We start from the raw sequence: 15095 nt of genomic DNA on the forward strand, positions 1-15095 counted from the left end.
ACGCATGGGTCAATCTATGAATGTAACATATATCCTTGTTTAATATGCAAAGGACGCGAGTGCTCACCATCATAGCCCTCTTGTATTTTTCAAGGTCATCTAGTGAAGTAATCATATAGAGGAATATTGAAAATTTTGCGAGAATCATAGTAGGTCCAATTTTGAAATGGACGATAGAGAAAGGAATGATGGATGCGAGACTTGTAATACATACTGTAACATCATTGTGAACCACGTCTGTGTCACATATAAGTTTTGTTTAAATCCGAATACTCCTCATTCTATGAGACTTGGCCAGAGAAAACCAATAATTTATCTAAGTAATGGTAGGGATGATGTGGGAAAGAAGAGGGAGGGGGGGTTGAACTTGACCACTCAAACAAGTGGTATTGACTTGAATTAACAAGTCAGATTTCAGAACGTGGACATCATGGTGGGTTGTTTGGGGGGGGGGGGGGAGGGGGGGTGTGTGGTGTGTGTATATATATATAGCTGACATTACCATTAAAGTTGACATAGCTTGCAAGGAGGGAGCACTAGGGAGAAGTACATACATGGCCATGAAGCTTCTCCTCCTCCTCCTATCTGCCCTTCTCTACCTTATGGCTCTGAGCTCTTCCACCCCCTGGTTGCCGCCCCTGATCTATGGTGTCTCGGCACAGTCGAGCGCGGCAACCTGCAGCACGAGCCTACAAGCATTGCAAGCCGCTTGCGGCAGTGACACGAGTACTGCGACCACATGTTGCCCTGTCTATGAATTTCAAGTCAATGCCTACTACGATTGCTATTGCAACCGTAACACCACTGCCCTCATCGGACTTGCCACCCTCTGCTCCTTCACGCTTCCCCAGAATCTCACTTCATGCTTCCCATCAGGTAAGTATATACATAATATACATATACATATATGAATCCTTTCATGAATCAAATAATCAGACAGGCAGGGCACACGGTATACTAGGTTAATGCACCCACCCCATTCATTTTCATCTCTGCCTTATCAGGCTATGGGAATCGAAACCTTAAATGTGAAGTTGGCCATTGTGGAAATAGTGATATTGCATATGTCCACTTGGAGGATGTGAAACCTCAAATCAAAGAGATAATGTTGGTCTTGCATGTATACTTAAATTTTCTTTTTTTGTTTTACTGATTGATTGTGTATTTGCAGCCACACCACCACCGCCTTCACAATCTACACCCCCATCCCCAACGCCAACAGCAACTTGCGATGCGGCTTGGCAGGCTCTTCTTACTGCGTGCAATACTTCACGCACCCAATGTTGTAATCAGATCTCAAGCTCTATGACTAACACTCCCAGTTGCTATTGTGAGTTTACCAGTCTCAACGTTACCGCCTTCTATAACCTGGTTGGCCCCAACATATGTAACCTGGTTGTCCCTCCCATCGTTACCGCATGCCTCGCTGGTAAGCAAACAAAAGGATGTTACAGACCACCCTTCTAGTTCATGAGATAATGTCAACAAGTTTGCCTTCACAATTCCATCCATCCATTGTAGAAGGGTTTTAGGGTTTGCGTGTGTGTACTATGTATGTCGTAGCTGCGTTGTAAGTTTATGTGTATGTACTATGTACCACCAGCACAGATCTTCGCTACATGTGTTAATGCGTGTTAATGCAAAGCAACTTTGTTTTTCTCAGCCTTGTCTCCTCCTCCACCGCCATTCAAATCACCGCCTCCGCCTCCGCCTCCGCCTCCAACCGTCTCGCCACCTCCGCCTCCAACCGTCTCTCCGCCTCCGCCTCCAACCGTCTCTCCGCCTACGCCTCCAACCGTCTCGCCGCCTCCGCCTCCTCCTCTTCCACCATCCCTTATTAATAGCGGTGATGCTAATTCTTTACTCGCATCGATACAAACGCTCCTCTTCATGGTCCTTACTATAGGAGCGGCTTTGCTCATGTGAAGGACATTTTTTATAGTTGTTGATGATCATCCAAAATAAACTCCTACCAACAACACAAGGAAACATTTGTTCGTAACACCTTGCACTGATGTTTCACATAAACATTCCCAATAACGATCTGGAGACGTTTGTGTGTCCCTCACGTAGAGAGAGAGACAGACAGACAGATGTGTTTTGCAAGAAACAAAATCATTCCGACTGTGGGATGTCCGAAAGGGATGGAAAAATGATGTTGTATTTATTCCAACATTTGAATGTATAATACCTTGGATACGTATCTATTGGAGCTTGGTAATTCTTGTTTCGTAATTTTGGAATCGGGCAACTTAGTAATTGATTGCGCATAAGAGATCCATTGATGAATGTGGGTATGGTAAGGGAAACTAAATCAATGAATTTAAGTCCGAAAGGTGATTTGGTGTACTAAGAAATTCGTTAAACTTCCATTCGTCCTAGATTCCTCCAAACGATGCAGACAGATGTTAACTCGCTGCATTGGTTCACCTAATGATTAAGACTACCTAACTAGACAGATGTAACTGTAGCAATGACCCAAGATATTGATAGTGTAATCAAAACTCCGTTGATTCTAAGTCTTTCACTGGAAACTTCTCTTTTAGTTGGGAGGCGGTCTTGCTCATAGCACTAATTGAATTTGATGCAATAGCGAGGTCATCAACATAGATCACCACGAACCATCAGACAGAACCACAAAAGTCCTTTTATTTCGTTGGTGATGACTCATTGGATTCGATTCGTCATCATGCTTAGTTGATTTTGGCCATTGCTATAATATATATCCTTGTTTAATATACAGAGGAAGTGAACACCCAAAGTACTTACTCAACATCCTAGCGCTCGAATATTTTTGAAGGGCATCTAGTGAAGTAATCGTATAGAAGAATATCGGACATTTTGCTAGAATCAAACTAGGTCCAATTTTGAAATCGATGATAGAGATAGGAATGATGCACTGTGAGACTTCAAAGACAGGAAAATGGAGAGGAAAAAACTCTGATACATAGCAAAAAACCATAATTGGTCCATAAATGACGGCTGCAAAAATTTCTGCCTGTATACAGCAGAGAGGTTTTCTATCTCACCCTATAGCAAAAATAAACTAAAAATAAGAGCACACGCCATTTTGGCCTTTTCACACATTATGTACATGTATATATGTACCTATAACAATCTCCTACTAACATAAGTATCTTTAAAATATAGATATAAATAATCCTCAAAACAACTCATACTACTTTAAAAATATAATAATCATAACTAATAATAATAAGTAATTCAAATAAATAGATAAATAAAATATAATTGGTAGTATTACCGTGTAAACGAGAGAGGGGGAGTGTAAGAGTTTGGTACACCGACATATGGCTATACTAATCTTTGTCCTATCAGGGTATAATAGATGGCGTCCACCCCATTCACCAAGCTCCTCCACGCATACTACCCTAACGCCGGTTGTGGCTCCTTGGTAATTCAAGCCGATTTCAACAACACCCGATGCACCTACCGGGTACACACTACCGCCACGCAACTCAAGTACCTCGAGCCTGATGTTTTTGACACCCTTTCTCGGCTAGGCCTCAAGTTCTTCCTTGAGATTGGCCCTTGGGGTGTACTCCCCGAGCTGGCCAACTGGTTCCTCGTAGGATACAACCCTGATCCTGGCCATGTTCGCATGCACGCCTTCGCGGATGCTACCCCTATTGAGTTCCAGTTCAACGTCGCCGATGTTTGCACTACACTCCACTTGCCAGTGGATGGCAGTCCCTTCCGCACCACAAAGTCCCCTGACGTCGTCCCCAACATCATCCCCGTCGTCCACACCGAGTATTCCGGACACGAAGGTTGGCGTTTCACCGAAATTCCTCCTCACCTCCACGATCGTTGTAACGCCATCTCTTAGATCGGTGACACTGCCTCCACTGACGCCATCGCCTGCCTCACCGGTGAGTTCCTCAAGTGGGCACACGATCCTCAACCGGTTCAGTGGGCAGTGGGCCCATGAACTCGTTCGACGGGACAAGGAATGACAAACATGACCCACAATGCACCCAGGGGTGTGCACTCATTAGGTTGGGGGGGATGTTAAGCGCTTGGATTGCACCGCCACCAGTCATGAAGAAGAGCGCATCAACAAGGACGTAGTATGGCTAAAGGACCTATGAAGGGAAAATGGCAAGAGAAAAAGGTGCTAAGGAACATCCAAGTGTGAAAGGTTCATACCCTAAATGTAAATGCTATATAAACCACATGGTGGTGGCTTTGTAAGGGTTCTTCCATTTGTAAAGATCTCCCTATTGATTAAGAGCTAGAGCTTCCTCTCCTCCTTCTTGTAACCTTTAAGCTTAAGAGGGATTAGTGAGGTGTTTAGTTAGAAAACACTAATCTCTTTTCCTTGTTGGTGCTAGACCTCTTAGCAAAGAGGGTTAATAAACATATTCATTACTTTTATTGTCTATGAGAGCGAGCTTGAGAGAGTGAGAGAGATATCGTGTTTAATCATCTATTAATCGTGGCTCGGAGGTGTCTGACAACCATCTTCGCCTGATTCGCCATCAAATGGGTATACACTAGTCTGAGCCCCGCAAACGACATCGAGGAGTTAACTCCGTCGATACATAAATCCTACACATTTATTTGGCACCACTGCCGGGGATACGACCAATGCTTGAAGCCGACTTTGAGTGGTCAAACACTCGTAGGCAACCCACTTAACGAGGGAAGAAATCAAAAGTAAAACCACCATTTGTGTTAATTAAAATTCTCACTATTTCACATTTTCATTACGTTAATTTTCTATTTTTTTAAGTTTTAATTTTCCCCTCCTTAATCGCCCAGACATTAGCAAGTTATTCGTTCAGTTAACGTTAAGCATTGTTGAGATTTAGCCGTTGTAGGGCAAGAATAATCACCGCAATTCTCGCTGATTACGATCATCCTACGGGACACGAAACGGTTGTTGTTGCCAAAAAAAGTAATTCCCTCCTTCGTTTACAACCGTGTGCAATGTGTCGACAGCTGCCGTGAAGTACTCCTGAGTCTTGAGTGCAATTTTGACTAAAGCAACTCGGAGAAAATCGTTTGCAAACAATTCAGCCAACAATGCCTACGTAGTACAAGGTTTGACCGACCGATCGAACAACCATTGAAGAGGTTCTTCCCGACAACCGAACAATCAGCGAAGTCGAAGCAAGTCCTAGGATAATTGAGTTTGCAACTACTGCAAGAAACCCAGACACATCAAAGCCGATTGCCGTGCACTCGAGGCCAAAAACGATAAGGCTCAACGAGCCGATCAAATGAGTGGTCGACAAGAGGAGATCAACTACATCGGCTCTACACCCGCAATATTATCAAATGACCCGAACATACTATCAATTGAGAACCCAGTCGACTCAGAAGTTTTGCTTACGATTGAAGAATCGAGCACATGGCTCTTAGATTCGGGTGCGTCCTTTCATGTGACTCCTCATCGATCCCAATTCCGGCAATACACGGCCTGACATTCCGACTTAGTTTGAGTAGGAAATTCACAACAATGCGACATAATCGGAATCAACACGGTAGAGCTCAACCTTGTGGGTGGCTCTACATTAATACTACGCAATGTTCGACATGTACCTGAGCTCTCAAGTCCACTGATCTCAGTCGGACAATTGGATGAAGACGGCATTCGTGTTGGCTTCTCATCAGGAGGGTGGACGCTCCACAGGGGCAACCTCCTTCTTGCTCAAGGACCAAAGATACACTCATTGTATCCTTTCCACGTCACACTCCGAGAGGGTGACCTATTTCTGGTTGACATCCCCGTGTCATCACTATGGCATGGGCGACTCAAACACCTCAGCAAGGCCGGCATCACCCACTTATCGAGAGCTGGATCCATCCCCAAACTCTCCTTCTCGGCTCATCAGTTCTGCGAGCATTGCCAACAGACAGTCGCAACACACCTGTCATCCGCCCCGACAGAATCGAGTCCGCTCGATTTGGTCCACTCGGAGGTCTATGGTCCTATGCCACATCAGTCTCTTGGCGGTGCTTCATACTTCGTCAGCTTCATTGATGACTCAACTTGGAAGGTGTGGGCTTATCCGATCAAAACCAGTCAAAAACTGAAATGCTTTCGAACCGATAACGGGGGAGAGTTCAAATCAAAGGAATTCGTCAAATTTTGCCGACAACGCGGCATAAGACGTGAATTTACGGCACCCCATAGTCTGGAGCAGAATTGGAATTGCCGAGCAAATGAATCAGGCAATTCAAGAAAGGATAGTTTCCATGCTCCAACACTCCGGACTGTCAGATGGCTTCTGGGTAGAGGCCCTACTTATGGCAGTACACATAATCAATATGTCGCCGAGAAGGCCTCTAGGACTTTGGATCCCTCAGGAATTATGGACCGGTAGTAAGCCGAATTACGACAAGCTGAGGATTTTCGGATATGAGGCGTACACCCTCATCCCGAAAGATGATCGTCGCAAACTTGCACCAAGGTCCAAGAAATGTGTTTTCCTCAGTTATGGACTAGATGGCGAAATAGGATACCGACTCTGGGACCCCCAACATAGACAGATTGTCCGCAGTTCGGACGTCGTGTTCAACGAGTTGGCCATGCATCAATCAGTCTAAAAACCAGTCGAAGCCCGAAGGGTAATTTTCTCTTATGTGCCAACCCTTCACGAAGGCCTAGCTCACAACACGCGGTCAACTTCACGGGTAGCTGAACCCTCTAACACCGACTCGGCACTGTCAAACACGACACAACCAAATGACTCAGCTTTGGACCATCCGACCATGACACCCGATGCAACCAGTCAAAGTCATACCTCGACGATCCGAGAGACTGTCCCAACCCTCGGAGAGATACTCTCATGGTATCTTCTTTACAGACGGCGGAGAACCGATGTCATACGATGAAGCATCGACATCAGCCGACTTGGCCACCTGGCTTGCACGTTTCGACAAGCCGAAATCGTCTCGGTTCCAATTGGTTACAACGACAATCAGGGTGTTGTTGCTCTGTCGAAAAATCCGGTTCATCACAATGCCTCCAAGCATATTGATGTTCGATATCATTTCATTCGAGATTATGTCATTTTAGGGAAAATCGGCCTTGAGAAGGTACCTACAACCAATAACGTTGCGGATGCAATGACCAAGTGTCTCTCGGCGGAAATATCTCGATCCCTTTGGCATTGAATGAGCGTAATGAAGAGTTAGTCCGATTAAATCAGACACCCAGGATGTTTCTCGGACAATAGACCTGGATAGTTTGAACTTCAGCTTCAGTCTTTCTGAACTCATCCAATCCAACCTTCTTCTCTTTGGAGTTCACCGACTTGAACGAATTCTCGATTGTTCGAAAACCTTGTATCAATCTATATTGTACATTCATTTTGGTTTACAGATTTCAGATGTATACGCCCACTACAGGGGAGTGTTGAATACGGGCTTTTAATGGACGCATTCACACTGTCTTCTTTGTACACACTAGGGTTAGGCTACTTATGTAAATAGTGAGAAGGGCACTTGCCCGAAGTCAATCAGTATATAAACAGATTTTGTAACCTAGTTGTGTGGTTGTTCTTCGTGGCTATTGCAAGATATTCTGAGTTGTGCCTAACTGTTGGGAGACAGGTCCCTCCGGATGGGAAGAGAGAAGAACAGTGCCGATGAACAAACTCGGCCGAGGCCGGAACCGGATGAGGAGTACCCGGCTATGGAGAGCCGGATGACGCAGACCCGGTGAGAACCGGATGAGGAGTACCCGGCTACGGAGAGCCGGATGACGCAGACCAGGTGAGAACCGGAGGAGGAGTACCCGGCTACGGAGAGCCGGATGATGCAAACCCGGTGAGATCCGGATGAGGAGTACCCGGCTACGGAGAGCCGGATGGTGCAGACCTAGTGAGATCCGGATGAGGAGTACCCGGCTACGGAGAGCCGGATGGTGCAGACCCGGTGAGAATCGGATGAGAAGTACCCGACTACGGAGAGCCGGATGGTGCTGACCTGTTGAGGAATGTGACGAGAACTCAACGCTCTTTATACGCACCGCTCGGCCACAACCGAGCTTAGAATGATACACAGAAAACGGGAAATGAAAGCACGCCACAAAGAGGAGAAGAGTACACAGGATGTTTACATGGAAAACCCCAAACTAGGGAGAAAAACCACGGCAGCCCATAGGCTGCAAACTATCACTATGTTGGAATGTACAAACAGTGAGTTCATGGAGGCAACGACCTCGTGCTCACGATCTTCGCCACAGGCGGCGGTTACAACAGAGGCACTCGACCTCTTTCTCTCTCTCTCTCTCTCTGTACACTGTTGCGCGCACTGATCTCACGCAAACAGAAATGACAACAACCATAACTAAAAGTTTGCCCTAAGTCATATTTATACTGATATGACTTTTCGGCTATTTACAAATATAGCCTCAATGGACTCTCAGAAACATATTTACGAAGTCGGAGTGGTGAGCCGGACATTGGATACGCAGTCGGAGTGGTGAGCCGGTTTATGAGCAATCCCGACAAGGAGCACTGGAACGCGGTCAAATGGATACTCTGGTATTTGAAGGACACTTCAAATATGTGTCTCCGATTCGGCTCCGGAAAACCTCAACTTAACGATTTCACCGATTCGGACATGTCGGCTGATGTGGATACCAGCCGGTCTACATCCGGGTATGTAATGACATATGCAGGGGGAGCTGTTTCGTGGCAGTCGAGGCTGTAGAAGACGGTTGCATTGTCAACCACGGAGGCGGAGTACATGGCTGTTGTGGAAGCCGACAAGGAAATATTATGGATGAAGGACTTCATCGGAGAGCTCGGTATCCGTCAAGATGAATACCGACTCTATTGTGACAGTCAAAGTGCCATCCATCTTGCTAAGAATGCGGCCTACCATTCCCGGACGAAGCATATCCAGCGAAGATATCACTAGATCCGGGAAAGTGTAGATGACCAGGAGTTCGTACTGACGAAGATCCACACGGCGAGAACGGGTTAGATATGCTGACCAAAGTGTTGATACCCGACAAGCTGGATGCATGCCGGAAGAGGATCGGACTAGTAAGACACCCCATGCCGGAGTGAAGGGGGAGTTTGTTAGGAGACAGGTCCCTCCGGAGGGGAAGGGAAAAGAACAGTGCTGATGAACAAACTCTGCCGAGGCCGAAACCGTATGAGGAGTACCCGGTTACGGAGAGCCGGATGATGCAGGTCTGGTGAGGACCGGATGAGGAGTACCCGGCTACGGAGAGCCGGGTGATGCAGACCCGGTGAAGACCGGATGAGGAGTACCCGGCTACGGAGAGCCTGATGGTGCAAACCCGGTGAGAACCAGATAAGGAGTACCCGGCTACGGAGAGCCGGATGACGCAGACCGGTGAGAACCGGATGAGGAGTACTTGGCTATGGAGAGTTGGATGGTGCAGACCCGGTATGAACCGGATGAAGAGACATATTCGTAAATATGTTTCTGAGAGTCCATCGAGGCTATATTTGTAAATAGCTGAAAAGTCATATCAGTATAAATATGACTTAGGGCAAACTTTTAGTTATGGTTGTTGTCATTTCTGTTTGCGTGAGATCAGTGCGCGCAACAGTGTACAGAGAGAGAGAGAGAGAGAGAGAAAGAGGTCGAGTGCCTCTGTTGTAACCGCCGCCTGTGGCGAAGATCGTGAGCACGAGGTCGTTGCCTCCATGAACTCACTGTTTGTACATTCCAACATAGTGATAGTTTGCAGCCTGTGGGTTGCCGTGGTTTTTCCCTTAGTTTGGGTTTTCCACGTAAACATCCTGTGTACCTTTTCTCTCCTTTGTGTCGTGTTTTCCGTTTCCTGTTTTCTGTGTATGATTCTAAGCTCGGTTGTGGCCGAGCGTTGTGCATAAGGAGCGTTGAGTTCCAGTCACTAACTGTTTCTCTCTCTCTAACGCACTAGTTGCATTCCCTTTTTTCTGTCTATGCTGCCATCAATCCACTGTTATCTTTTATCTACTTACGATCTGCCAAGAGAGGAGTGTTCATCTCGTTCCGCATCAGATGAAGACGCTTGCAACAGACACTCAACAACAAATAGATGCACATGAATCTGAGTCGGAAGATGGGTTGGTAGAAGAAACGGATTCTGAATCTGTTGTTGAAGAAAGAAGATATCCACGAAGAAAAAGGAAGACCTCCTCTTGGTATCCACGCAGTCAATATATTCTCTTGACTTATGAAGGGGAACCAAAATGCTATGAAGAGGTCATGACTGATATACATAAGGAGAAATGGTATAATGCCATGCAAGAGGAAATGTATTCCTTGCACGAGAACCACACATATGAGCTTATGCAGCAACCTGGAGGTAAGAAGGCACTTAGAAATAAATGGGTCTACAAATTAAAGACTAGAGAAGACGGAAGTACACCCAAGTATAAGGCCCGCATTGTCGTGAAGGTTTCCAACAAAAAAAGGGTGTTGATTTTGATGAGATTTTTGCTCCATTTGTCAAGATGACTTCCATCCGAACTGTTTTGAGTATGGCGGCTAGTATAAATTTGGAACTTGAACAGTTGGATGTTAAAACAACATTCTTGCACGGTGAGTTGGAAAATGAATGCGATACATTGTATTGAATTGTGGTGAAAAATCTGGTTTTTTTATCAACTCAAGCTCGTTTTTTTTATTTTTATTTATTTTTAAATCCGAGAAAAAAAACTTTGAACATGAATTTGATACATTGTATGGATTTCTGATGAAAACCCTGTTTTTCACATCAACTTGATACAATGTATGGAGTTCATGTTTAGAAATCTTCTTCTTTTTCAAATTAAAGAGGTTTAAGGTTTACATGAACTCGAATTGTACTAAAATCTCTGTTTTTACAAGAGAAAAAGATGCATATCGATACTGCAAAGAAGTATGTTCACAACAAGACACGTTACAATGAACACGTGCTTCATTGATTTAACAAAAAACTATTAATAATTGTGTTGATGGTAATTGAACCTTGGAAATGGCATTTACGTGGTTTATAAAATATTTTGGTGGTTCTTAATCACCACTTAAGCACTTAATGTTGATCTTCATAGTTTGGTTCATCTACAACAAAGAAACATTTATGTGGAACTAAGGATGACAACACGAGCATAACTTAGGTGACAAGGAAACTTGCAAGAACTCAACGTTGTCATGCCTTTCGGCTCCGGATCGTTGCGTGAGTCGGGTGGGAACCGCTGAGGTTTTGGACTAGGAAGAGGAAGAATTTGAGACGATTCTAATTATGAATAGGTTATTAGAAACTTGTGAATCCCACAAGTATAATGTATTTTATTGATTAATATTTAAGTAAGAATAAGTATTTAGATTGATAGAGAAAGATATAGAAATCTCGTGAATCCCACAAGTATAGTTTATTAATTGGTGTTTTAGGAAATATATCCAATTTCCCAATATATTTCACACTTATTACATTGTGCACCCCATCCTTATATGGCGATGAGAGAGTCTTCACAATCCATGCTTTTTTTTCTAACTATAGACTCCATGCTTTTCCTATAGATAGACTATATGCTTTATCTAAAGTGATCATGCTTTTTCTATTTTGTGCGTTTTTTATCGACTATAGCGTTCATGCATGCTAGATGTGCATGCGTAGCTTTTTCTTTTAGCATGCATTTTTCTTTTAACTAAATTTTATCCTACATGAACTTACCTTTCTATGTGGGACATTTACTTTTTAATAGTAATGAAATGTAAGTGTAATGGTAGGGTTTCACATTATTAACATGGAGCTGCAAGGTTCAAATCTTGCCCTATGCACGTATTATTTATTTTGACATTTTCTTTCATATTTACTAAAACGTTACTTTATAAGTTTTTCATGTAGTGTACGAAATACACTACGACACTCGCCCCCTCCGAACCCGCACATCCTCCGGTATGTGCCGAAGTTGTCGGTGATTGTTAGTCTCGTCCGTGCATTCTCTACCCGGTTTGTTTCGTCGCCGGTCGTGTTTGGTTGCCGGCCCTGTTTGGTCGCCGGTTTTTGGTTGCCGGATCCGCCCGGTTTTCGGTTCTGTTCAGTTGCTAGCTCTGTCCGGTCTCCGGTTACCGACCCTCGTAATTCTTCGTTACTTGTTGTACCCTCCGTTTCTCTCGCTATGTCAGCTTTGTCTCTCCATTTTGAGCATATCCATTCTTTCCACCCGAACCATTGTCGCCATCAGATCCACCATAGTCTTCGTTCACTGTTTGCATGGCCATGGTCGTTTGTCGCAGCTCCTCGTGCTCCTCTTGAGCATAACCTTTCATGTCTTGTGCATTTTCCATGCTTCCCACTTTGTTCACTTTTATCGTGTAATCTTGCGTTAGAGTTGACAATCTTCATGTTAGAACCCTCCTCATTTGTTGAGATCTCATCCTTGGTAACACCCTTTAAATCCGCTTGGCTCGCTTGGCCCTCAACATCCGTGGTAGTGTCTTTTCTTGGCCTCTTTGTTGTAATCGTCGGCCTCAATCTTTTTGACCCCTGGTTTAGTTGGATTAGCTTCTTTCTGATTCGGTCTCGTCCGATCCGCTTTTAGTTGGATCGTATTAGCTTCTTTCCGATTCGGTCTCGTTTGATCGGCATTTGGATAGATTGGCTTTTGATCGGATTTGTATTCGGCCGAATCGGACTCGGTTGATCGGTTTGGACCGAGTCGGCCCCCTTCCGGGTCGGTTTCGATCTATCGGTTTCGGTTTTGGTTGGCTTTCTTTTCCTCGTTTTCATCGGGCTCGACCGGTTCATCATCCGATTAAGTCAGATTAGCTTCTTTCCGAATCGGTATTGTCCGATCGTCTTTCGGCTAGGTCAGCTTCCATCCATATTCGCATTCGGCTGAATCGGACTCGGTCGATCGGTTTTGACCGAGTCGGCTCCCTTCCGGGTCGGTTTTTGTTTAGATCGGAATTTCATCCGGATCATCTTCCATCCGAACCGGCTTTCGACTTTACCTTTCTTGCCGCCATCTCCGGTCTCTCCGGTCTCACGTTGGTTCTCGGACGCAACCGCTGAAATCTCTAGGATTAGTGCACATGAACCCTCGGTATTATCATCCTTTGTCATTTCAACCATAGCCACCTTCTCAGCTATCTCTCCGTCGTATGAATCGGCTTTGACCTTTGTTCTCTCTCCACCACCTTCCGTCTCTTCGGTCTCACGTTGCCTTTTGAACGCAACCGCTGGAGTCTCTGGAATCAGTGGTGGGGAAGTTTCGATATGGCCATCTGCCATTGATTCGTCCATGAAGACATGGTCGTTTGTCTGCAGACTACCATCCTTCATCGACCATGTCTTTGACAAGATTCTCATTTTCCTCTCATCATGTCTTCGACATACCCTTTGGACTTCGGCCCAATCTTCGGTAAGACCATTCGCACCGTCATCGTCTTCGAGCTAGATCCCGATGTCCATCCTTTCTTTTCAATCGATTGATTTTACAAACATTAGGACTTTATCCTCTCCCACCAATCTTTGTTCCCGCTTCGAGAGTCGAGCAAAACGATGCTCGAACTCTAGGAATACTTGTGTTGCACTCCGGTAGGTCTTCTCCGATGCCACCCATTCGTCGAATTCTCGATGATCTTGTCCCTTTGATCTCTTGAAATCATATGCCTCTTGTAAAGCTTCTTCAAAGGACTCCCATGTTGGGTTTTGTTGCGGCCCTATTTTGTGGATTCTCTCTTGTAACTCATCTGTGACTACTCGATTGAAGGATGTCACTTGCAATCCTTCTGGTATCCCACATTGCATCATCTCGGCCTTGTATTCGCATAGATAGCGTGACACATCCTTTCCATCGAATTCCCCGTTTCTTTGCACAAGCCGCGCTACTACCGATTTCATCTCCGACATTGTGCGTTGCTCTTCTTGCATCCGCTTAATCATCATCATCATCATCATATTCATCGCTTCTTGTTGATTCTCCATCTCCTTACCACCCCTCTTCACGTCGGGTTCACCACTTGCGTCGTGCCTTTTGGCTCCGGATCGTTGCGTGAGTCGGGTGGGAACCGTTGAGGTTTTGGACTAGGAAGAGGAAGAATTTGAGACGATTCTAGTTATGAATAGATTATTAGAAATTTGTGAATCCCACAAGTATAATGTATTTTATTGATTAATATTTATGTAAGAATATATATTTAGATTGATAGAGAAAGATATAGAAATCTCGTGAATCCCACGAGTATAGTTTATTAATTGGTGTTTTAGGAAATATATCCAATTTCCCAAATATTTCATACACTTATTACATTGTGCTCCCCATCCTTATATGGTGATGAGAGAGTCTTCACAATCCATGCTTTTTTTTTCTAACTATAGACTCCATGCTTTTCCTATAGATAGACTATATGCTTTATCTAAAGTGATCATGATTTTTCTATCTTGTGCATTTTCTATCGACTATAGCGTTCATGCACGCTAGATGTACATGTGTAGCTTTTTCTTTTAGCATGCGTTTTTCTTTTAACTAAAGTTTATCCTACATGAACTTAGGTTTCTATGTGGGACATCTATTTTTTAATAATAATGAAATGCTAGTGTAATGGTAGGGTTTCACATTATTAACATGGAGGTGTAAGGTTTGAATCTTGCCCTATGCATTTATTATTTATTTTGACATTTTCTTCTATTTCTTCATATTTACTAAAAAGTTACTTTATAAGTTTTTCATGTAGTGTACAAAATACACTACGACAACGTGGGGATATTAATAGCTACACATGTAGATGGCCATGACCTAGGGCACCAATTCTGCATTGGTAAAGTTTTGGACATGGTGATGCATTAAGTCTTTGTAATACATCTATCATTGACATTAGTGAGGTGGATATTATTGTGTATGACTTTACACTGACAAAAATTGGATGTTTAAGGACGACAACGATAGACATAATAAAAGAGATATTACCAAGTCTAGAAGATATTTCAGATTGAAGGCGAACAAGATTTAGTGCACACAATTTGGCGACACCATTTGGTGAAGACAATGATTTAATTGGTACATTTGAAAATGAGGAGGAAGAGTCACGATTGTATATTAGCTATAGTAGGGATTCTCATGAAAGGAATGATGATAGTGATGCAAATAACTCCTAAATGTATTTTTTGT

General features: G+C 44.1%; 1 protein-coding gene across 1 annotated transcript in view; it reads left to right on the plus strand.

Moving 5' to 3' along the window:
* The first annotated feature begins 554 nt into the window (after positions 1–554).
* LOC147856655 (uncharacterized) overlaps positions 555–15095 on the plus strand; it is a 62298-nt gene continuing 47757 nt past the window's right edge. The window contains exons 1-2 of the mRNA XM_087329145.1: positions 555–876; positions 1172–1429. Of these exons, the coding sequence (XP_087185271.1) occupies positions 555–876; positions 1172–1429 (580 nt within the window). The remainder of the gene's footprint in view (positions 877–1171; positions 1430–15095) is intronic.

This window comes from Azolla caroliniana, unplaced genomic scaffold, assembly GCF_043228905.1.
Source record: "Azolla caroliniana isolate FFs.n. ecotype wild unplaced genomic scaffold, voAzoCaro1.0.p SCAF_13, whole genome shotgun sequence".
Lineage (NCBI taxonomy): Eukaryota > Viridiplantae > Streptophyta > Polypodiopsida > Salviniales > Salviniaceae > Azolla > Azolla caroliniana.